General features: G+C 35.4%; 1 protein-coding gene across 1 annotated transcript; it reads left to right on the top strand.

Moving 5' to 3' along the window:
• The first annotated feature begins 1,441 nt into the window (after positions 1-1,441).
• On the top strand, positions 1,442-20,692 carry LOC133305079 (disease resistance protein RPV1-like). The gene is made up of 10 exons (XM_061505209.1): positions 1,442-1,471; positions 1,573-1,665; positions 2,570-2,641; positions 9,804-10,285; positions 10,891-11,998; positions 12,122-12,418; positions 12,546-12,717; positions 12,829-13,392; positions 19,113-19,466; positions 20,565-20,692. Exons 1-10 carry the CDS (start codon positions 1,442-1,444, stop codon positions 20,690-20,692), a joined length of 3,300 nt encoding a protein of 1,099 aa, XP_061361193.1.
• The last annotated feature ends 5,196 nt before the right edge of the window (positions 20,693-25,888 follow it).

A 25,888-nucleotide genomic window follows, 5' to 3' on the forward strand; every position in this document is an offset into this window, starting at 1 on the left:
ATGTCTCAACCCAAAACCTTAAGGCATTGGATTCATGGGTCCTTTCACTTATATACTCTTCACTTAGCTCATTACCAACCAATGTGGGACTCATCACACTTGAACATCTCAACACTTCTTCCTTCTATTAAGCTGCTTGTCCACTTGTATTTTGCTTCAACTGATACGAGCAAGTGTTGTATCTGGTCACTAATCAGCCAAAGCACCAATTCTGTAAAAAGTTTGAGGTCAGTATTTGCTTTACAGTGATCTCCATCATTCACTCATTTCTGGCCAAATATAATGTGGAAAACAAACTAAGAAAAGAAGAAGAAATTGCTTGCTTGCGTATAAAGACTATTAATTATAGGTCGTGATTAACAGATTGAATCAAGATGAAGGCTTAATTTGAAAGCTTGCTAATCCAAAAGGAACTGATATTTTCATATGATATTCCCCTCCTTCCTCTCCTTTTGGCTAATCACTAATTGGACCTGTAGATATGAAGTTCTTTTCTTTAAGTTATTTGATCTTTTCACTTCTTTTCTCTCTGTTTTTTTTTTTCTTGTGGCTCCTTATTTTGATGAGGGCGAACCTGGAAGTAACGGTAAGGTTGTTTCATGTGATCGGAAGATCATGGGTTTGAACCTGGAAAACAGTCTTTTTGCAGAAAAATGTAAGAGTAGACTGTGTACAATCAACCCTCGTAAGTCAGGGAACATTATGCACTGGGGCTCCCTTATTTTGATATTCAAGGGAGTAGAGACAAAGAAATATCCAGACCTCACTTTTTCAAATCCAATCGCATATTTTTCTTATGGATCTTCTCCAATAAAATATGTTGTATTTCTTTGTCTTCTCTTGCTTATTTCAAAATTGTGTTAGAAACTAGTTCTGATATTTCAAGAATCATTATGCATGTTTTTATTCCATAAAGGCACTATGTCTTTTATTTTATGATTCAAAGTATGTTGCAACTCTTGAACTTTCCTAGAAGCTCTATCTATATAATTAGGTGTTTTAAGAGTTGTAAAGCAAGAAAAAATAATAAGTTTCTTTTCATCTCCTTCCTAAGATCGTATGCCATTCACGCCTTTGGTTTTCTGCAGAAACTGTTGTCTAATGCTAAAGAATTACCTGATAGAAATTATATTTTGATATTGACATATATGTTGGTTTGGAATTCTAGGTCAAGAATTGGATTTAAACAATTCCCCTTCCCCTCCCACATAATTTTGATTGCTGTCAATTGCATATGTTTTTGCTTGAACAAATGGTTCTCAGTTTTATTTTAGGCTTTGATAGTTTTTACCTTAATTATGTGTTGAATTTTAATTCATCTTATATTTTATTCTATAATACTTTACGAAACAGTTAGTTTGAAATTTGAGCTTTGATTACTTGAAAATATTTTTAGCCATCATACATGCTGAGATTAGCAAGATCAGGACCAATTTGTACAATGCCAGAGACAAAATTGGATCCATGCAAGGTTAGTCTTTTTGGGGGTAAAAAGGCCCTTTTTATATGACTAATATAAATTGTAACTGCTTAAAATTACCTCTAATCTTGTTCCTATTTCCATTTCCCTAGAGACAATGCTGGCGTTCTAGAAGGGAGGTATTGCCTCAAGGAATTGTTGCTAGAACATCTAATTTGGAAATGCGGCCCTTATACATAAATAATGTATGTGAAATGGGTGCCAAGTTCTAGTCATTCATTTATATTGTAGACAGTCAGTTAAGACTCTTGTGATGTTAGTCTTAAGCCTCACGTAGTAAAATGTTGCTAATTAATCAACTGTATAATCTTGTCTGGTGCAAAATTTTGTTTCTACTTAGAGTTTGTTTGTTTGAGTTTGATCTTGATCCAGGAAACTGATGTGTATAATTAATATTTCAATTTTATATATTGACTTCTATTTGTATATACTAATATTATAAGAATTGGCACGGGACCTGTCAGAACAAGCTTATTAAAATAAGTTTGGCTCTCGATTTTTTCTTTTCAAATTCAATCTTAGTTTACATTGAGTAAAGGATGGCAAGTTGGAAGTTCATATGTTTTTATGTCCACTTGTTGGCTCTTGCCCATCGTCAAGAATGTTACTTTTAACAATGAACACTATACTTAATTATTTTCTTTTATGTATTTTCAATGCATGTTCCTGTTCTGGGGGAGTGGGAGTTCCCACAATGATTACCTCGCTGGAAGAAAAGATGACTTGTAAAATGTAAACATTATATTTATTTTGTTAATTGGATGCTACAAATTGACAGAACATACAGATCAGACTGGAGGGTAACAATAACTTGTAACATTAGTTAGAATAGTTTGTTAAGCGCCTTATAATATATATATCTTGCTCTTAGAAAATCTTTTTGTTTACAAGAGCATTAGTAGCACAATGAAATAAAAGGAACTTAGTACTTTTTGAAACAAATCAACTTAAAATCTAGATATATTTTAGTTAAAATTCTGCTAATTTTATAGGTTGATGACTGACATCCACTTTATCAGCTTTCATTATGTTCTTTACTTTTCTTCTATAATTCTTTTTAATGCTATTTTTACAATTTGTTTGCTTCAGAGAGTTCCAAAGAACCCGTTGAAGTTGTTGTCTATTGCAGCAGGAGTTAAGAAGAAAGAAATTGTCAAAAAGGTGATTGTTGCTTCACTTGTACAATTTAACTTTAATCTAAAGCTTATATAATTTACGCTGACTCATATTGCTGATGGTAGTTCCCTTCAAATAATTTTTTTGTGATGTTCTTTCATTATGATGTTTTTGTGAATGGATGGAAGAATTTAGCTTGGAGTAATCGTGAGATACATTTGTCTGCTATCAAGGTGCCATACATGGAAGAATTTATGGGTTTACTTTTTTCCTATTCTCTCTAATGTTTTATTTCTTTGTTCCTGATGGGTATATATATTGCAATTTAGTAGAGATGTTATTACATTCGATTTTGTATGAAACTGACTTAAGAGAACCTGGACTTGTCATGTTTAAAAGCTGTACTCACAAAAGTACCTAAATGGGTAAATAGAACAGGAAAGTTTTGTGAAGGGGACACCTTTAACCCCAATTATAAATTACAGCTAATGGCTACCACTCTTATTTTAGGATTCTTTTAGTTTCTATGAACCTTTACGTATCCTGTATTGGCAAATTATACAATTGTTCTTCTCTGTGATCACCATCATGTCCATGCTTTTTGATCATGCACCTGCTTCATACCTTCTAAATTTTATTTTATTTTCCTGAAGAACTAGAAATATACATTTTAAATTTGTTCTCTCTCTCTCTCTCTCTTGAATTCCATGTTAATAATATATTGACTTGAAATTTCATAATGAACTTGTAGAGGCTTTTTTCTTTTATTTATTTATTTATTTTTTTGGTAAAGAAAAGGAGGACTAAGCCCCCAAGACAAACAAAGAAAGGAAAAACAGAATAAAACTACCAATTACAAACTAAGACACGAGGTCTTCCCACACCAGCCATATCTGCATTAAGAAGCGGAATTATACCAGGAGGGCGATCCCCCCACACCAACCGATCTTCATAATTACCATGGTCAATAATAAAATATGCTAACCAATCTGCACAAGAATTTGCTTCCCTTAAAGTATGCTGACAATAACAGACCAACTTTTTCCCAACCATGTCCGTATGCGAGAAATCAACTGATTTTCACGGACTGCTACACCACGCCTGGTGAGCACAGTGACCACACTAGATGAGTCACTTTCAATCACAACCTTGCGGAAACCAACATTCCATGCCATCTCAAGACCTCGCAAAACTCCCCACAATTCAGCCTTAAAAGAAGAACAGGTGCCTAATTTGAAAGCAAAACCACCCAACCATCTTCCTTGAGTATCACGAATAACTCCCCCACAAGCAGCAGGACCAGGATTGCCACGCGCCGCACCATTCGTATTCACCTTAATAAACTCCGAAATAGGAAATTGCCAAGCAATATTAAAAACCATGGTTCTCCTATCATCAAAATTATTCCTCGTTTGATTAAAAGAATCTAACACATCTTTAAGAAGGTGCTGAATCAGATGAACTTTAGCAGTGAGTGGAATTGCATTGGCCCCATGAGTAACATAATTTCTCCAAAGCCAAATTCTCCAACACGAAATGAAAAATAAAGATAGCCAATTCTTTCGAAACCTACTATAATTCTGATTTGAAAAGTTTAGTAACAACCACTGCTCCAGATTGCCAGAGAAGAACTCATCATGCTGGGAACTAGGAACAAAAGAAGACCACAAGGGTTTAACTTCTTTACAATCCCTAAGAGCATGTAGAACAGACTCCTTATCCACTTTACACACAGAACACACATCATCACTATTACCCCATTCCATAATTCTGCATTTAGTAAGAAGTCTTCCATGCAAAATTTTCCACATCAGAATTTTGATCTTTGGAGGACCCTTCCACTTCCATAATGAAGACCAAATAAAACTATCATCAACCTCACTTCTATCTTGGCTGGTTAACATATCATAAATTGCTTTCACCGAAACAATATTAGCACCATTAAGATTCCAAACTTGTTTATCCGGTTCACCTGAATCACAAGGAGGAAGGACACTTCGAAAAGATTCTACGATATCAACCGGAAGTAACTCGGACAGGTTAGCATAATCCCAATCACCATCATGAATAACCATATCAGCTACCTTTACATTTCTATCCATACTGGAGATCCTCCTCGTGGCATGATCTAGAACACTAGATGATTGAAATAACCATCTATCATGCCAGAAACTAATGCTCTTGCCATCCCCAACTTCCCAAACGAGTCAATCCTCCATGATGTTCCAAATTCTGTAGATATTTCTCCAAAGATTAGAATCACCACCACGCACTACAAAGGGCTACCACGATTTCTACTTGCACCATACTTGGCTTGGAGTACCTGAGACAAGAGATGGTTAGATTTATTCAAATAGTTCCAAACTAATTTGGCAAGAAATGAATCATTCATAATTTCCAACTTCTTAAATCCAAGACCGCCACACATCTTAGGAAGAGTAATAGTGTTCCAGCTAATCAAGTGATGTTTTCTATGATCCTCCCTATCACCCCAAATAAAGCCTCTTTGAATTTTCTCAATCTCCAAGCAAATTGATGAGGGAAGCTTGCAACTTTGCATCTGAAAATAAGGAACAACGGACATAACTGATTGAGCCAAAGTAATTCGACCAGCTTGCGACAAACTTTTTTGATTCCAAGCATTGAGTTTTACTCTAATTTTCTCAACAACTCCTGAGTACAGATTTTTTGAGACCCTTCCATGTTGCATCATAGACCCAAGGTATCTGCCCACATTCTTCACATATTTAAATCCACTTTTCTGAACAATTCGTTGGCGCATATCCTCCGTCGTATTTCTTGAGAAGAAAACACTAGTTTTTTCAACACTCAGCTTTTCGCCTGATATTTCCTCAAATAAAGAAAGGCATTTTAAAAGGACATCAAGCTGCTCCTCATTGGCGTCCATGAAAATCATCAAATCATCCGCAAAAGCTAAATGGGAGATTTGTGGTCCACCTTTGCCAACCCTCATAGGCTTCCAAATGCCTCCACTAACAGTAGTATTTATAATATGTGTCAGCTTCTCCATAGCCATAACGAAAAGATAAGGAGATAAGGGATCCCCTTGACGGATACTCCTCGAAGGAACAAACTCTTCAACTTTACCATTCCATAAAACATTAATTCTAGAAGATTGCACACAGCTCATAATGAGATTGATAGTATGCTCAGGAAGTGAAATTTCCTCCAAGATTCTATGCAAAAACTTCCAATTAATTTTGTCATATGCCTTGATTAAATCAATTTTTACCGCCATAAAAGTTCTTCTACCTCTCATCTTACTCATTGAATGAATCAACTCTTGGACAATAATAATATTATCTTGAATTTGTCTATTCGGAACAAAACTAACCTGGAACAGAGAGATAATGAGCTCCATAACCGGTTTGAGTCTATCAACAATGATCTTTGACAATATCTTGTAAATAACAGTGCATAACGAGATCAGTCTAAATTGAGAGATAAACTCAGGAGACTTTGTTTTTGGAATCAAAACCAGAAGAGTGGAATTGATCTCAGCAACAAGTTCCGGATTACTCCATATTTTATCGATAGCATCACGAACTTGAGAGTTTAAAAAATGCCACTGCCGTTGAAAAAATAGAGCTGGAAAACCATCATCACCCGAGGCCTTAAAGGATCCCATTTCACGTAATATTCTAGAAATTTCCTCCATCCCTGGAACTTTGGTCATTGCTTCCTTAAATTCCGTCGGAATATCTGTCCATCAGCTTGGAGATGTTAACCATTTACGGTTGGGCAAATCTTCAGTAAACAAATTTTTATAGTAGCTACAAACAAGCTTCCTTAGCTGAGAGGGATCATCTAGCTAACGATTAGCATCATTCCGCAACCTGGTGATTTTATTAAAGCTTCTGCGAATCACCGTTTTCAAATGATAAAATTTGGTATTCTTATCACCATCCACAATCCAGTTATGACGTGATTTTTGATACCAAAGAGATTCTTCTTGGTCCAGAGTAATATTTAACTCCCTCTGAGGCTTACGCTCAAGATCATGTAGACTAGGAGAATCATTAACAATCATATGAGCTTGAACATCTGCTATTCTGTGAGTTAAATTAATCTTTCTCATATTGATGTTACCAAAAACTTCTTTATTCCACCTTTGGAGATGAGGGACAAATTGACTAATCATCGGAACAATATCCTCTCTATTATTCCACTTCTCTTTCATCAGCTCTTCAAAATTTGGATGATCCAACCAAGAAGCTATAAAGCGAAAAGGCCTCTTCTGCCACTCATTAATTTTCAAACATAAATTCACAAGTAAAGGACTATGATTCGACAGAATCCTAGGGAGCACATAGACTTCAGCCTCCTCAAAACACAATCTTCTTCTCTGATTAGCACAAACTCTATCAAGCTTTTTATAAACTCTATCCAAATGATTCCACTTGGGGCCTTGCCAAGTAAAAACAGGACCAGAGGTGTTTAAATCTTCCATATGACATTTGTTGAGAAAATCAGAAAACCGACTGCATTTAGCTCTGTCTGGTTGGGATCCTCCCTTCTTCTCGTTCCCACTTTTGATGTCATTAAAATCACCTAACATAATCCAAGGAACATCAATTGAATTACTAATATTAGAAATCTCATCCCACATCACATGTCTTTCTTTTTCCCGGGGACTTGCATAAACAGCAGTACATAAAAATTCTTTTGAATCATTCAGCAGCACCTTCATACGCAGAAACTGGGATGATTGAGATACTCTTTGCACCTTGACACGGTTTGAATCCCAAATAGCCCAAATTCCACCAGAGAAACCCACCGCTTCCTCAACTAAAATATGATCAAAACTAAGTTTTTTCATTAATCTCCAACTATTTTCACTACTAGTTCTAGTTTCCATTAACACCACCATGCATATAGCATGCTTCTCCACCATCATTTTGAGAGTACGACCCAAGTTAGATTTAGCCGCACCCCTACAATTCCAAGATAACAAAGACATTATAAAGATTTTTGAATTTTTGCAGAATGAGATTGCACCTGCGACAATTTTCTTGAAATGGACTTCCCTACTCCTCTTTGAGTAGAAGATGCTTTACTTCTGTTGGAAACTGAAACTGCCTTGCTAGGAAAAGGATCCGGAGGTTTTGGATCTTGAGAAATCACAATCACTCCATGAGAAGGATCCATACGAGAATGCTGAGCCTCAACAGGTCCGTCATGCATGCTCTCATTTCCTACATTATCAGTGTTCAACAGAATAGGACCCTTATTGCTTTCAGTATTCAACGAGCCCAAATTTTCATTGATAACGTGCTGCATCTTCTTTGGAATCCCCATTTCCTCAGTAGGTGCAGACTTTGCCTCCGTTTTAGTATCCAAGACACCATCCCAAACCAGCTTAAAAGCTGTTTCTGTCTCTCTTAGTTTAACCCTATCATTATCACCATATTGATTATTTTTACGTGGACTCTTACCTTGATCTCCTGCCCTATGTAAATTGTCCACACTGAGACCATCTGTGCTAAGCTTCCCAGTACTAAGATCATCTTCATAAGACTTGGAATTATTGACCTCAGTAACCATTTTTAGATTCTTCTCTTCCTTCCTCCTAGGTATTCTACCATCAGTTTTCTTTTCCACAGGATATCCTTTTTTTTTCCTTGAAACTACCATCCATGGACCGAAGCTAGATTGATTAATCTCCTCCGGATTACTGTTATTCTGCGGATTATTATGCAAAACTATATTATTCATGATCTTATCTCCCTTAGTCTCAGACTCAGGTTCCTTTAGTGTAGTGGGACAAAGATCAGTTCTATGCCCATATTTCCCACACTTGTAACAAATTAAATGAAGACCTTCATACTCTACCTGCTTATACCTTCCTTCTACGTAATAAACAGACTTGAGTGGTTGGCTAATATCCAGTTCAACACATTCTGGCAAACTTTCCTCTGGCAAGATTAGTCGATGCAGCATCTAATTGAATGAACTTCCCCAACCAGTTCCCTACACTTTTCATCAAGGGAGTATTTATATATTCCACAGGAAAACCAGGTAATCTGACCCAAGCTGTGATCTTACTGATGGGGGAACTAAACGCTTGGAAATTTGGCTCCCATGATCTGATAAACAAATAATGATCAAAAATTAACCAAGGCCCGGCAGACAAAACAAATTCCATATCTTTCTTTTCTTCAAACCTAACTAAGAAGAAATCATTCTCAATATCAGTTACATGGATTTTCCCATCTCTTTCCCACATATTCTCCAACCTCTTCCTCATGAAATTAATTGAGAGTTTTTTCTCCAGTAGTTTGACTATCAGTGATTTCTTCAATGGCTTCCAAGCTTTCTTTTTGAATCTATCCGATAGCTTGAAATTCAGAGTTCCATCTTTTCAAAACTCCAAAGTGACATCCTCCTGAGAAAGATCCTTATTTCGTGCTTCTTCTACCCCATCTTGCACTATCATCTCAGCTTCATCCTCCTCTTCAGAATCGTTTTCTGATCTCCATTCACCATTACTTCTCATAAGAATTTCCTTAAAACTTGACTTACCATCCATCCATTGTTCATCTCTAGGAACCATCGATTGATCATTAGAATAGGATCCATCTCCCTTATATTTTTTATTACTTCTTTGAAGGTTGTCCACCTCCTCCGACGTTAACTCTCGAACAGCTGACGGCTGCATGACAAGAACGTTCAAAGAAACCCTATAATACTAGGAAACCCTAGCAGAGCATGATGGCACAAGCGTGTGTTCTTTACTTTTTACTAGTTTTTTACTTTTATTTTTAGTATGATGTGAGTTAACATCTCCAAGATTTTTTGGAATGGATCTAATTTGTGTTGGATATTTAAATTAGTAATATTTTTAAACCCTCACCACAAATAAATTAGTAATATTATTTTCACATCTTACAAAAAAGTAAACTAGTTACAATTTTTAAATATTGCAAAAAAGAAAATTACTATATTTTTAAATGTTACAAAAAAAAAAAATAGCAATGCTTTTTGAATGTTATTAGTAATGTTTTTTAACTGTTACTAGCAACATATTAAACTGTAGGTATAACCTTTTTTGGTAACGTGGCCTTAATATAACACTCTTTACATTTTGTTAATGGAAAATGTTGCTATATTTCAATTATGTTGTAGTGATAACACCTTATTTTTTATGCATAATCAAATTTAGTCATTCATTTTTAACAAATTGAAGGGTGTAGCGGCAACGCTAACGTTGGACAATGCTCCTCAACAAAAATATGATGTTTTTGTAAGCTTTAGGGGCAAGGACATCCGCCACGGTTTTCTTAGCCATTTGATTGAGGCTTTTCAACGAAAGCAAATATTTGCCTTTGTAGATGATAAACTTGAGAGAGGAGATGAAATATCATCATCACTTCTTAGAGCAATTGAAGGCTCATTCATTTCGTTGATCATATTTTCAAAAGACTATGCTTCTTCTCATTGGTGTTTGGAAGAACTTGTGAAAATAGTTGAGTGCAGAGAGAAGTATGGACAAATTGTAGTGCCTGTTTTCTACAAGGCAGAACCCACGGATGTACGGCATCAAAAGGGGAGTTATGAAAACGCACTTGCTGAGCATGAAAAAAAGTATAATTCTACTAGGGTGCAAATCTGGAGACGTGCTTTAAATGAATCTGCTAATTTATCAGGAATTAAGTCATCACATTTTCGGTAAGCTTTTTATTTTTTTTCCAAAATAAATGTTCGATATATTGTAACTATTTATTGTTATATAGTTACAAAAGACAACCTTTATTTTCTGTGTAGTTTTTTTATGGAATGCGGGCTTTTTAGTTATTACTTCTGCATTTATTAGTAAATGCAGCAACATGTTCATGCTAGTACTTAGATTGGACAAGCCATGCTTTGTTGGTTTATTGAATTTAGTGGTTAATTAGACCGAAGTAATTCAATTAAAATGTATTCCGATTTTCAAACATTACTTATAAATGATACATTTAAAACTCATAGATACATCTATTAACTTCCCCTTTTTTTTTTACCAAACTCTATTAAGAGATTTCACTATGGAGGTAGGAAAAGAGAAGAGGTTGATCCATGTGGATAATGAAACCTGACATTTTAAAATTTCAAATTATAAGGTTTTGTGAAAATATTATGCGTATTTCTTCATGAAAATATTCACAAATTTTAATAAGGTCTCATGTATTTAATGTTTATAAAGAGAATGATAAATACAAAAAATATGTAGTTAAGCTAATATTAATGCCATTGAATTTCATACATTCTCCCTTACTTCTTTCTTTGTTGTATAGGGATGATGCTGAGTTGATTGAAGATATTGTCAATATTGTGTTGATCAGGTTAAGTAAGCACCCGGTTGACTCAAAGGGACTTATTGGAATTGATAAACCAATTGCACTTGTAGAATCATTGTTACATCAACAGTCAAAGGGTGTCCGTGTTATTGGAATTTGGGGTATGGGTGGGATTGGTAAGACAACTATTGCCGAAGAAACATTTAACAAACTAAGTTCTGAATATGAAGGTTGTTGTTTTTTGGCAAATGTAAGAGAAGAATCAAGAAGACATGGAATAATTTTTTTAAAGGAAAAGCTCTTTTCTACACTATTAGCGGGAGATGTGAAAATTAACACACCAAATGAATTGTCCAATAGTATTGAGAGAAGGATTGGTCGTATGAAGGTTCTTATTGTTCTAGATGATGTGAAGGATCCAGATCAACTAGAAATTTTAGTTGGAGGTCATGATCGGTTTAGAACAGGTAGTAGAATCATTGTAACAACTAGAGATAAGCAAGTGCTTACGGCATACAAAGTTGATGATGGTGATATATGTGAGGTAGGAGCATTGATGTTTGATGAAGCACTTAAGCTTTTCAATTTGCGTGCCTTCAAACAAAATCATCTTGAAATGGAGTACTCTGAGTTATCAAAGAGGGTGGTCAATTATGCCAAAGGCATTCCATTAGTTCTTAAAGTTTTGGCTCATCTTCTTTGTGGAAAAGATAAGGAAGCGTGGGAAAGTCAGCTGGACAAGCTTAAAAATATGCCAAGTACGAAAGTTTATGATGTAATGAAACTGAGTTATGATGATCTAGATCACAAAGAGCAAAAGATATTTTTAGATCTTGCATGCTTCTTCAGTGGGTTGAATTGGAATGTGGAAGATTTAAAAATTATATTGAAAGATCATGAAAGTGATAATTCAGTGGCTGTTGGGTTAGAAAGGCTGAAAGACAAAGCTCTTATAACTATTTCTAAAAGTAATTTTGTATCTATGCATGATATTTTACAAGAAATGGCTTGGGAGATTGTTCGCCAAGAATCTAGTGAAGACCCTGGAAGTCGCAGTCACTTGAGGGGTACTGATGTGATTCATGAAGTATTGTTGAATGACAAGGTAAAGACTAAATTCAAATATAATATAAATCAAAAAAATTATATCTTTAGATAACATTTGAATTTTTTGTGAGAAATATGGCTTTTAATGATGTTTAAAATTTGTATTCTCCATTGATGGAAGGGGACTGAGGCCATTAGAAGCATACAGGTGGACTTGTCAGCATTTAATCAGTTGAAGTTAAGCTCTCACATATTTGCTAAGATGAGCAAACTACATTTTCTGCGTATTGATGACATACATGATTCACGCTACTTGAATTATCTTCCTCAAGGGCTTCAATCTTTGCCAACTGAACTAAGATATCTTTTTTGGGTGAAATACCCTCTTAAATCCTTGCCAGAGAAATTTTCTGCAGAAAAACTTGTATTATTCTACTTGGCACTTACTTCTGTGGAAAAACTTTGGGATGGAGTGCAGGTAAAGGTGATTTGTTGTTATAATTTTGCTCTTAATTCAAGGAATAGAAAACTAACAACTCAAGCTCAAATTACCCTCTTAATTTTGCACTTACTTCGATTGTTTTATTTTTTTTATTTTGCTACAGAATCTTATGAATTTAAAAAGAGTTCACCTTCATTCTTGTAAAGTCTTGAAGGAGCTACCAGATTTTTCAAAAGCACCAAATCTTGAAGTGCTGAGAATATCTTGGTGTGCAAAGTTGACCAACGTACATCCATCTATTTTCTCACTCGAAAAGCTTGAGAAATTGTATATAAGTGTCTGCCCTTCCCTTATCAGACTAGCAACTGATGATACCCATTTAAGCTCCCTCAAATATCTCAACCTTGACTACTGCAAAAATCTCGAGGAATTCTCAGTAACATCAGAGAATATGATAGAGTTGCATTTATGTTTCACGGGCTTGAGTGCATTGCCCTCATATTTTGGACGTCAAAGCAAGCTTAAAATCCTAAGTCTTCGAGGAAGTCCCATTGAGAGCTTGCCTTCATCCATCAAGAATCTTACAAGACTGCAATATGTAGACGTATTTAAGTGCCAGAAGCTTCGGACTCTACCAGAGCTTCCCCCATCCCTTGAAACACTAGATGCTGGGAGGTGCATATCACTGAGGACTGTATTGTTCCCTTCAACAGCCGCTGAACAATTCAAGGAAAATAGGAAACGGGTTATGTTCTGGAATTGCGGGAACTTGGATGAACATTCTCTTGTGGCTATTGCATTAAATGCACAGATCAACATGATAAAATTAGCATATCAACATATATCTGCGCCAGAATATGATAATGTTGAAAATTATGACGATTACAATGATCACCGTGATCCCTGTCAAGCAGCATATGTCTACGCGTATCCAGGAAGTGGTGTTCCAGAGTGGTTTGAGTATAAGACCACAAATGATCATATTATTATTGATCTCTCTTCTCCACATTGATAGAGAAAAATTAAGATGCAGAAATATAACTCACAATGTTTGAAGAGGGAATACAAATTTCATAAACTGACTCAAACTTAATATAAACCAGAAACTAAAACTGAAAAACATACATTAAGAGATACATTACACCCAAATAAACTCTAACTTAATGACTCATTATACTACCCAAAACTGACTCATTATGATACCGTTAAGACTCATCAAACAACTTTAGTGCAGCACATGGCCGTTACATCAAACTTAAAAGACCATTGAATTTTCTAACGGACAAAAAACAAATAGACTCTAACATTCCCTCCCTTAAACTGATGTTCTTGAAAAATTCAGTTTACTCCAAATCCTTTGACTTTCTCCATGGAACATATGCCAAGTAATCCCCTGAGCTTTTGAAACGCAACATATTTGAGAGGCTTTGTAAACAAATCAGCAACTTGATCCTCACTTCTACAAAAAATAAGATCAATTATACCAGCCTTTGTAAGATCCCTTAAGAAATGATACTTCACATCTATATGCTTGCTTCTCCCATGTAAAATTGGATTCTTTGACAATTTAATTGCAGAATTATTGTCACAATAAATTAAAGTCGCTCCTTCTTGCTTGAAGTGAAGTTCTTCAAGAATTCTCCTTAGCCAAATGGCTTGGCATGCACAAGCTGTAGCAGCAACAAATTCAGCTTCTGTGCTTGACAAAGTGACAATTGGTTGCTTCTTCGATGCCCAAGAAATAGCACCTGTACCAATCATAAAAACATAACCTGATGTGCTCTTCCTGTCATCTTGATCTCCTGCATAATCACTGTCAGTAAATCCCACTAAATCAGATTTTACACCCTTCTTGTAAAATATCCCGAAAGTTCTTGTTCCTTGCAAGTAGCGAAGGATTCTCTTGGCAGCCAACAAATGTATTTCTGTAGGATTTTCCATATACCTGCTAATTAAACTCACAGAATACATTATGTCTGGTCTTGTTGCAGTGAGATACATCAAACTTCCCACAATTTGTTTGTAGAAGGTGCTGTCAACCTTCTTTCCTCCATGATCTTTATGTAACTTCAAGCCACATTCAACTGGAGTGTGCACAGGACTACAATCCTTCATCTGAAACCTGTCTAGAATATCTTCCACATATTTATTTTGAGAAATAAAAATTCCATCACTTGATTGTGCTACACTTATGCCAAGAAAGTAATGCATCATACCAAGATCAGTCATTTCAAACTCATTCATCATAGACTTTTTAAATTCTTCAAACATAACATCACAATTTCCAGTGAATATAAGATCATCTACATATAAGCAAACAATAAGCATTTTTCCTTCATCACCAATCTTAACAAAGAGTGTATGTTCATAAGGACACTTTATAAAACCAGCCTTAAGAAAATAAGACTCAATGCGACTATACCAAGCTCGAGGGGCTTGTTTTAGTCCATAAAGTGCCTTTTTCAATTTGTAAACTTTATGCTCATTTCCAACTTTCTCATAACCAAGGGGTTGTTCAATAAATATTTGTTCCTCTAAGTACCCATGCAAGAATGCTGATTTGACATCTAGCTGGTAAATAGGCCAAGAATTTTGTGCAGCCAATGCAACCACCAACCTGATTGTATCATGTCTCGCAACAGGAGAAAAAACTTCTGTATAATCAATCCCATATTGTTGCTTGTACCCCTTGACAACCAAGCGTGCTTTGTGCTTGTCAATTTCACCATTTTCCTTTAACTTTGTTTTAAACACCCACTTCACACCAATGATTTTGTGTCCATTTGGAAGATCAGTTAACTCCCAAGTATCATTCCTCTCAATTGCATCAATTTCAGCATCCATTGCTTTTCGCCATTTTTCTTCTTTGACAGCACTCTCAAAAGTCACGGGATCACATTCTGAAAACAAAGCAAAGTTAGTAATTGGATCTTCAATTCCAGTTACCTCATAATCTTACATCCAAGTAGGCCTTCTTCTAACACGACGAAGAGATTGAGTTTCTTCTTCGTTAACTCCAACTACTGTTGGTGAGGATTGACTAGCTGAAGAAGTTGCAATGGACGAATTTTCAGGCATACTAGATGCTGAAATTTGCTCTTGTTCAGAATCAATATCACAAAGAACTTCGGTAGGCTGCTGCATATTCCAATCCCAAGTGTTTTCTTCGTCAAAAACAACATCCCTGCTAACCACAATTTTTTTCGTCAGTGGATTAAATAATTTATATGCTTTAGATGTATCACTTACACCTAGAAAGACACATTTTTCAGCCTTGTCATCAAGTTTTTTTCTTTTCTGTTCCGGGACATGAGCATATGCAATGCATCCAAAAATTCTAAAGTGATCCACATTTGGTTTTCTCCCACTCCAAGCCTCTTCTGGCGTCATATTTCGAACTGCAAAGGTTGGACTTCTGTTTAAGACATGAATGCACCAGTTTACTGCTTCTGGCCAAAACGTCTTTGGAACTCTTCCTCTTACCAACAAGCTTCTAACCATGTTGAGGATGGTTCTATTCTTCCTCTCTGATACACCATTTTGTTGTGGTGTATACGCAGTTGTAAGCTCTTTTCGGATGCCATGTTCTTCACAAAAAGCTTCAAATTCTTTTGAGCAATATTCACCACCACGATCTGTGCGAAGTGTCTGAATCATCCTTCCTGTCTCATTCTCCACACGAGCTTTGAAATTTTTAAATGTAGAGAAAGCTTCTGACTTTTCCTGTAAAAAATAAACCCACGTTTTTCTAGAAAAATCATCAATGAAGGTAATTAAATATTTTTTACCTCCATTAGAAATTGGATTTATTGGACCACAAATGTCTGAATGCACCAATTGCAAAATTCCCTTTGCTCTCCATAAGTTCCCTTTTGCAAATTCAGAACGATGTTGTTTGCTAACAACACATTCTTCACATACTAAGGAATGAGGAATTGTGATTTGAGGGAGGCTTGTCACCATATTTTTCTGTTGGAGCGTTTTCAACCCACCAAAGCTCAAATGGCCATAGCGAAAATGCCACAACCATGAAGGATCTTTCATTTCAGCCATTAAACTAGATTGGATTCCTTCAATCTTTAATGGAAACAATCTGTTTGAACTCATCTGAATAACAGCAATAGCACCTCTAACAGAATCATATATTTCACAAACACCATTTTTAATAGTGATCACATAACCCTTTTCTTGTAATTGGCCAGCACTCAATAAATTACTTTTCAAATCAGGAACATACAATACATTAGATATTGTTTCCACAAAACCATTCTTGGTTTTTATTTTAATGTCACCTTTTCCCATTACTTTCACAGTAGAATGATCACCAAAACTCACAGTAGATTGAAAATTTTCATTCAGATGAGAGAAAGAAGACTTACTACCACTCATGTGGTTGCTACAGCCAGTATCCACATACCAAACATCTGGCTCAATTTGCTTTTCATCTTTAGCAACCATCAATAAGGTTTCACCTTCCTCCTTTTCTGCAAAGTTTGAACTTTCTTCTTTTTCTTTGCTATTTGGCAGCTTAGTATAACATTCAGATTGATAATGACCAAATTTATGACACCTGAAACATTCTACCTTGGATTTATCAGGGGCTCCTCCTCTGCCTCTGCCTTGAAATTGATCATTATTGGCTCTGAAATTAGTGGACCTTCCTCTGCCTCTGCCTTTGTCTCTACCTCTGCCTCTACCTCTACCCCTTCCTTGAAAATTGTTGGAACGAGTATCGGTAGAAGCCTTTAATGCTTGCTCATCTGTGTCTTCCTGTTTGAACTTCTGTTCATGCACCACCAATGAACTCTGCAATTCATCAAGTGACAAATCATCTATATCTTTAGATTCTTCTATAGCACAAACAACAAAGTTAAATTTTGTTGTTAATGATCGAAGAATTTTTTCTCTGACAGTTATTTCTTCTATCCTGCCTCCATGAATTCGCATTTTATTGACAATGGTCATCACGCGAGAGAAATAATCTGCAATTGATTCTCCCGACTTCATTCGAAGTGTTTCGAATTCCGAGCGTAAAGCTTGAAGCTGCTGCCTCTTTGCTCTTGCAGAGCCTTGATACTTCTTTTTCATGGAGTCCCAAATATCCTTGGAAGTTTCTTTGGAAAGAATGGTTTCCAAGATAGAACGGTCAATGGCCTGGAAGAGATAATTCTTCGCCTTCAAATCCTTCAACTTTACTGCTTCATGAGCTGCTCGTTGTGCTGCTGTCAACTGAGCTCCTTCTGCTAGTGCTGGTTCAACAACACCATTGGTAACTACATCCCAATATTCCTTGGATCGAAGGAAATTCTCCATCAACATGCTCCAATGATCATAATGACCATCGAAACGTGGAATGGCTACTTGCACAAAATTAGAATCTGTGGCCATGACTCTTCACTTTACTCTTTTTTTCACAACTCAATTCCCTCACGTGTTTAACTCTCAACCTGGCTCTGATACCACTGTTGGGAAATTCGTTCCCTCAAACTCCAATGTCAAGCGGGTCCAGGGGAAGCCCGTGGCGGGGAGCCACCACCAATGAGCTAAGGCTACACCAACCGTAGCAAATGGATTCGACACCATGTCTCAACCCAAAACCTTAAGGCTGCAGGTTTATGGGTCCTTTCACTTATATACTCTTCACTTAGCTCATTATCAACCAATGTGGGACTCATCACACTTGAATATCTCAACAATCTCCCCCTCAAGTGTGAAACCCACCATTGGTATGCTCCCCCTCAACCGAGTACCCGAAGCGCAAAGTACTCGACCCGTCTCCTAGCCAATCACTAGGCTAGCTCGAGCCCAATCCGGCTCTGATACCACTGATAGAGAAAAATTAAGATGCAGAAATATAACTCACAATGTTTGAAGAGGGAATACAAATTTCATAAACTGACTCAAACTTAATATAAACCAGAAACTAAAACTGAAAAACATACATTAAGAGACACATTACACCCAAATAAACTCTAACTTAATGACTCATTATACTACCCAAAACTGACTCATTATGATACCGTTAAGACTCATCAAACAACTTTAGTGCAGCACATGGCCGTTACATCAAACTTAAAAGACCATTGAATTTTCTAACGGACAAAAAACAAATAGACTCTAACATTAAAAGACCATTGTTGGAAGTATTCAAGTATGAGTTGTAAAGAAGTACCACATTGGCTAGACCTAGACCAAGTGATGACCATATAAGTGCAAAAGACCCATAAACTTACAGCCTAAAGGTTTTGGGTTAAAATGTGGTGTCGGCCCACTTATTGTGGTTTATCACTTGGCCCATGGATGTATCCCTTGCAATGGGTTTTGGGCTCCCCCATACCATTCCCAACAGTGGTATCAGAGCCAAAGGTTTGGCTGGGCCGGGTATTTAGAGATGGTGATGTTTCAAGGCCTCCGCAGAAGGCTAGTGTGACTCCAATACTTAAAGAAAAAAGACTTCCGCAGAAGTTGCCCTTAAGGAGGAGCATGATGTTGGGTCTCATACTTGAGGGGAAGATGTTGGAAGTATTCAAGTATGAGTTGTAAAGAAGTACCACATTGGCTAGACCTAGACCAAGTGATGACCATATAAGTGCAAAAGACCCATAAACTTACAGCCTAAAGGTTTTGGGTTAAAATGTGGTGTCGGCTCACTTATTGTGGTTTATCACTTGGCCCATGGATGTATCCCTTGCAATGGGTTTTGGGCTCCCCCATACCATTCCCAACACACATTCCCCTCAGCTAGGCTTCATTTTCTGCTTCATCGTTGGCAAGCGCTTTTTTCTTGATCTTATGAAATTTAAGATCACTATCCGGGATGGTGAGGGTAGGGGTAAAAAGGATAGTGTTGAAATGTACTTGCGTAGTTTCGACTTTATTAAATTGGATCATGTCTGTGTGATGTACGACCAACGATGCTCTCTCTACCTAAATAGCATAGCCAAAAATCAGACAAGGCTGGTAGCCAAGGTTACAGCAAGCATAGCAACCAACGGCCATGAAGATAGAGTGTTGTTGAAAGGACTTGGGGTCAGCCTAATAAATGCCTCGGCATATCACAATTTCACGCAACAAATGGAATCGCGTGATTCTAATTAAATATCTCAATTTCATTTAACAAATGGAATTTGGTTGTGCTTAGTATCATCTTGTGTATTTCCTCCCTGTGGTTTAAGACGAAGATTTTGATTTAAAGTGTATTATTTGAAGTAATTCGAACCCTATTGGTTACAACATTCAAGTTATACGAACCTGCTAAGTTATTGAACAAACAAAGATACGCAACGCTTACTCAAAAGATACTAGTATGCACCATGCAGGCAGTGATTAGCAAAGAAGATGTCCCCATTCCAAGTGATGATAATGTCAATTTTCAAAATTACTACGTTAGTATTGTCAGTCTATAGGGTAGTAGCTTTGGCTTTTTGACCCTTATAACCCTTTATTATTAATTAATTACCGATTTGACCTTGATTATGTACAAAAATTTAACCCCCTGAAAACATAACAAAGTTTTGTTGCCTACCCGGGTGGTGCTATCTTCGACCACCCATTTGGTAGCTAATGAGATAGATCAGTATTATAAGCATGCCTAACCAATTTGAAGAGCTTTTAGCTTAGAGAATGGATTTGGATTTATCGATTATGATGGGGTCTACTTTTATGTACATCAAAATCGCGCTCCTATATATAAATGTGGTACCGGGTCTATTGGGGAGAGTGAGACGGAAAGAAAATAAAGACAGGGTTCATGGTACAGAAATTTAGTGTGAGCATGTAGCTTTTCATTTTACTGGTAAATGACGAATTATACCGGGTGGTTGAAGATTTACCCGGGTACACCCCTCTCTACCCGGGTAAATAATTCAAGCAATTTCTCAGGTGCGAAGAACAATACCCGGGTACACGCCTCCCTACCCGGGTAGATAAAATTTTTCAAATAATACCGGGGTAAAGTGGGGTGTACCCGGGTAGGCTTGGTGGTCAACGGTCAAACAGGGGCAGATTGGTGTTATGTTTTTTGAGGGGGTTAAATTTTTGAAATAGTTTATAATCAAGGTCAAATCGGTAATTAATTAATAATAAAGGGTTATAAGGGTAAAAAAGCCTAGTAGCTTTACTTGTTTAGATGTACATTTTGAAAGTTTTGTGCTGGTGCTAGTATTATATTGATTTTTTGCAGGGATGTACCGAAGCAAGAAGCTCCTTCCTTTATCAACTTCTTTAGCACTTGCTGCAAAACTTGGAAGTGCTGAAGCTGTGGCTCTTTCCCTTGGTTCTGGCATTCTTATGAATATGATCCAAACATAACCTCATGTTCTTAGTATGTTTCTTCATGCCATACTTTCTTATAAGTTGTACAGTTGGCCAGGAAGACAAGTGCTCCCTTACCTTGGCTTCCCCAACCCCACCCAACAAAAAGAAAAGGAAAAGTATAGTGTTAGATATAGAAAATAATGGCAAGAATATTTATGCTTAGATGTAAAAAATCTTTCTGAAATTAAATATTGAATACAATGCCATATAAGCTTTATAAACTTCTCTGGGATTTGAGATATAGTTTTCATGAAAGTATTTTAGCTAAATGCTCTGAACTTAATATTTGTCGTTGGCTCATAAAGGTGCGATTAGGAGCCTATGAACTTGTTTCTGTTGTATGATTGGAAATGACATTATTTTTTCAGCAACCTTACAAAATATGTAGATGCTTTTATATGATGTATTAGTGGTATATAATTGGCCAACTGGTTTGGGATAAATGTCTCATTGATGTTGATGTATTATTGATATATAATTCTTTTTACATGAATAACTGAAATATTGCCACAGTCACAAGAAAGAAAATTTCAAATGTAAAATTATGTGCTATTTTAAGGGGAGCTTTTAACTAGTACATGAAATGTGTATGTGATGGCTATCACAGTATCACTCCTAATTTAACTTCTGTAACATTCGGGGAAATAGATCCTCTCATGTTGAAAAAAAATATATATGATATGATCATGTAAGAAGATCACAACCATACAAAGGTAAATTAACGGTTATGATTTCATAACTACCTATTTTAACATTTTTTCTCTCTCCTCCTTTGTTACCATTGATCCACCTTTGTATGGTTATGATTTTTCACATGACATAGTCATGTGAATTTCCACATGAGAGGATCCAGATCCAACATTCAAAAACTTTTAACATCAATTGCGTTATCTAGTTGTAGCATAACGGTTAATCAAATAAGATATGTTCCATTCTGGAAACATTGACAATCGATATTATAATACCTCTAACCCATTTAATTAGAAAAAGGCATGTGATTAAATATTTAATCATGCATAAATGGATTAAATTAAGTAAAAGATCTAATTAAATAAATTAGGATTTCTTTTGAGGTAAAAAATACAGTCAGTGAGATTTTTCGGTAAAAATATGTGTAGGAAAAATTACCCAGAATGCAAAAGTAAAGTTAGAAATATGACTGAAAAAATATTCTAGTTCATTGGGTAAAGTTTGATATTGAACGGAGGTATGTAGATAGATAAGTTATTATCCAGTTACACTAACTTAACTTTAGAAACTGTAAACTCCTTTATATTTCTTTTCGTCCTAGCCCTGTCTTCCATCTTCTCTCTCTGCTGGTCAAACTTTTTCCATGGAAGGAGCTTGGCTTTCATTTTTCTTTTCTTGATTTCTTACTCAAACAATAACCAAAACACAAAGTGTCATACATGAATGTTTAAGTAAAAATTGTGATGAATCCATTCCACCCATTTGTTTGGGTTGAAAAAGCTTGTGTAAGGAGCTCTCTCCTTCTCAAGATTTCAGTCACTATTCATCCTAGAGAGAGAAGTGGATTTTTGGTGGAATCAAGCTTGGGTTTTGTTCTCCAAGCCTTGTATAGATGATTTGAGGTAAGAGATCCTCTTTCCAATGGTTTAAATGTCATGATTCAAGTTTTGAATATTATGAGCATATGTTATAGAAAATTTTGGAGTTGGAAATTTGAAATTGATGATGAGTTAGTATGATTTATGATGTTATAGTGTTAAATAAGTATGAACATGTGTTTAAAGTTTGAAAAATTCCCTTGAATCCCTCCCACTAGATTCAGCCATGGTGTGAAAAATTAGGGTTTAATGTTCAAAAAATAATTGGACACTTTGTGAAGGTTTATATATATATGTAAGTTGTGAATTGAGTGGATTAATTGAATGACGCTTAGTGGTGTCTTATGTTTTGAGGCATAAATGGATGAATTAATGTGTAAAAAGGCTTCAATTACCTAATGATGATTATGGTTGTATGATAAGTTTGAATTTGATGGACTAAAGTATTGGAATCATGAAATTGACATGATTTCCTTTATGTGCCTCTTAGCCATTTACAAAGGAAATATGTTTTTAGAGTGCTTGTTTGTGCTAATAAGTACTTATACGACCTAAGGACTATATAATTAAATGTTTAAACCTTTGGTTGGGTTAGATAAAAAGAAAAATGAATAGTTCCTTCTTTGGGCCTTATATGTGATTATGGCCATTTTCAAATGAGATATGTGCTAAGAGTTACTGTTTTGCAAAGCGAGCATACTCTTATGCGTGGAATAATATTCTAAGGTGTATGAGCCTTCGCTTTGATGAAATAAAAAAGAAAATAAGGTAGCTCCTTTGTATGGCCTTAAAATGAGTTTTGGTAATTTTCAAAGGAGGTATACGTTTGGAGTTGCTGTTTCGCCAAGTGAGAACACTTTTATGCGTAAAATAATTTATATAAGTGGCTAAGTTTGGGTTTAGGCACTAGATAAAGAGAAATCTTATATCTCCTTTGTAATGGGCACTCTGCCTTAAATTGGAAAAATAGGCTTTTAGGTGCTAAGAGGAGTAATGAGTGTTCTAAAGGCCTTTTGGGACTATCCTAAGACTAAGTGAATATGTGAAATTTTGTGGGGATTTGTTGAACAAAGAACCGCCCACTCATGGCCTAATAGGATTAAGTAAAAAGAAATTAAACAATAAAGTGTGTGTCTTGTATATTTACATGGCATTATATCATTTTATTGAGTTTTGTGTTGAATTCCTTCTCTAGGTGTGCCTAGGGACTGTGAACGTTTGGTCTCTCGGGGAGAAAGATAAGTAGCTTGTTCTTCAAGTAAGCAAATTGTAAAGCTCCAAGAGATAAACTCTATGTTTAAGGAGTCTTTTTCTATGTTTGGAATTTAGATCGATCGAAACTAGTGCATTAATTTTTTTTTAGTACACCCACTTGTGTGGTCTATGCCGCATGATGCAAAAGCTCTCTTTGTGATGTTGATGATGTTGATGTACACTCACTTGTGTGGTCTATGATGCATGATGCAAAAGCTCTCTCTGTGACATGACATTCATAAACCCAATATAATATTAGAAGTTGAGTGTTCTTTTCCAGCAGCCTTCAAAAATGAGAGTAATTACTCTCTTCGTTCTCAATAAAATTGAGCTTGCCTGTTGGGGACAAAGGCTATTTTGAGCTTTCAGTTCGAAAGGGAACTCGTTTAGGTCTTCCTAAGTAAGTTCTGAGCTTTCTATTTAAGTTATCTTTGGAGAGGTTACTCTAGATATCATTATTTCATAATTTCACTTATCTTTATTATTTCTCTTTTTTATTTGGATTTTAATTTTGTTCGAAACTAATAGGAAAAGGTACGAAAAATAGAAATAAGTAAAATAATCTATTATTTTTAAAAAAAAATATTTAAACCATGTTAATTCAATATACAACATGTATATATATATATATATATATATAGAGGCAGGATCCTTTGACACCGGTGTCAAATTTGAAGTTTGACACCTCAGCTGAGAGTCGTTAGATCAAAAAAGATCAATGGTGTCACATACTTGCAAATCAGAGTCGTTGATCTTTTTTGATCTAACGGCTCTCAGATGAGGTGTCAAACTTTAAATTTGACACCGGTGTCAAAGGATCCTGCCTCATATATATATATATATATATATATATATATATATATATATATATATATATAGGGGTTATCATTTCTCAAGCTGCTTGAGATAAATTTATCTCCGGCTACTAAATCATAACCGTACAAAAATGGATCAATGGTGATAAAGAAAGAGAGAGAAAAAGGGAATCATAACCATTCAAAGGTGAATCAATTAATATAAGAAAATAAATAAATAACACGACGTAGTTTTGAGATGGCCGAAGATAAACTTATCTCAAGCTGTTTGAGAAATATTTTTCCCATATAGGGGTTATCATTTCTCAAGCTGCTTGAGATAAATTTATCTCCGGCTACTAAATCATAACTGTACAAAAATGGATCAATGGTGATAAAGGAAGAGAGAGAAAAAGGGAATCATAACCATTCAAAGGTGAATCAATTAATATAAGAAAATAAATAAATAAAACGACGTAGTTTTGAGATGGCCGAAGATAAACTTATCTCAAGTTGCTCGAGAAATATTTTTCCTATATATATATATATATACATATATATATATATATACACATATATATATATATATATATATATATATATATATATATAAAGAAGAAATGATGGGATTAGGATAAAAATTACAGTTTGTATATAAAAACGCAATATATATATATATGAAAAAAATTATCCTTTTAAATGATATAATTTTGTATCATTTTAGATCCTAACTGTTAATTTCCGTCAATCAACGATTAGTTTTTTGTTTTAATTAATAAGTTTGACTCAGTAAATCCTAATCGTGATGAAAATCAATATTTAGGATCTAAAATGACACATAATTATAACTTTTAAAAGGACAAATATTTTCCTATATATATATATATATGTATGTTGTCTTACAAATTCATTTTTATACATACTATATCTTTATGAATTTTTTCGAATTCTATATTTTATTCTTCTATTAAAAGTCAACTCTTTTTTTGTAAAACATAAAGTTCAAATTGTAGTTGTAGCTGAGTTGGTAGTAAGGATGTTGAGTAATAGAAAGGTAAGAGCTTCGATTCGATCCTTATATGTCACATTTGGAAGGGGGTTAAATATCTTTATCCCTCGTCGTCCCGCATTCTGAATTAGTGTCATATTCAACTAAAAGAGGCTAAATTTGTGAGAATACCAAAGAATATCAACTCGGCTCAAACAAATAATTAAAGATGGGTAACTAAAAAAAAGTCAACTTTATTTTGTAAAATATACAGCTTACATGATATTAAAAAAACTATTTTCATATAAATATATCAAATAATTAATTATTGGTGAGGTTTTTTTTTTAATACATATAGGTGATTTTTTTTATACTAACGTAATTATTTCTTTAAGGTGAGTAGGATCTCCTGCATATTCTCACAAGCTTTTAAGTCGGCTATGAGACTAATTTCGAGTTTGGGACATGGATTAAAATTTTATGTCCCTTCCAAAGGTGATATTGGTGGGAATCAAACTTAGGTCTTTTCATTCCCTACTCAGCTCACATGCACTAACTAATGTACCACAATTTGGTATAGGTGAGT

The sequence above is a fragment of the Gastrolobium bilobum genome, unplaced genomic scaffold (assembly GCF_033153095.1).
Source record: "Gastrolobium bilobum isolate Gb01-03AN ecotype WA unplaced genomic scaffold, APGP_CSIRO_Gbil_v1 utg34677, whole genome shotgun sequence".
In the NCBI taxonomy this organism is placed as follows: Eukaryota; Viridiplantae; Streptophyta; class Magnoliopsida; order Fabales; family Fabaceae; genus Gastrolobium; species Gastrolobium bilobum.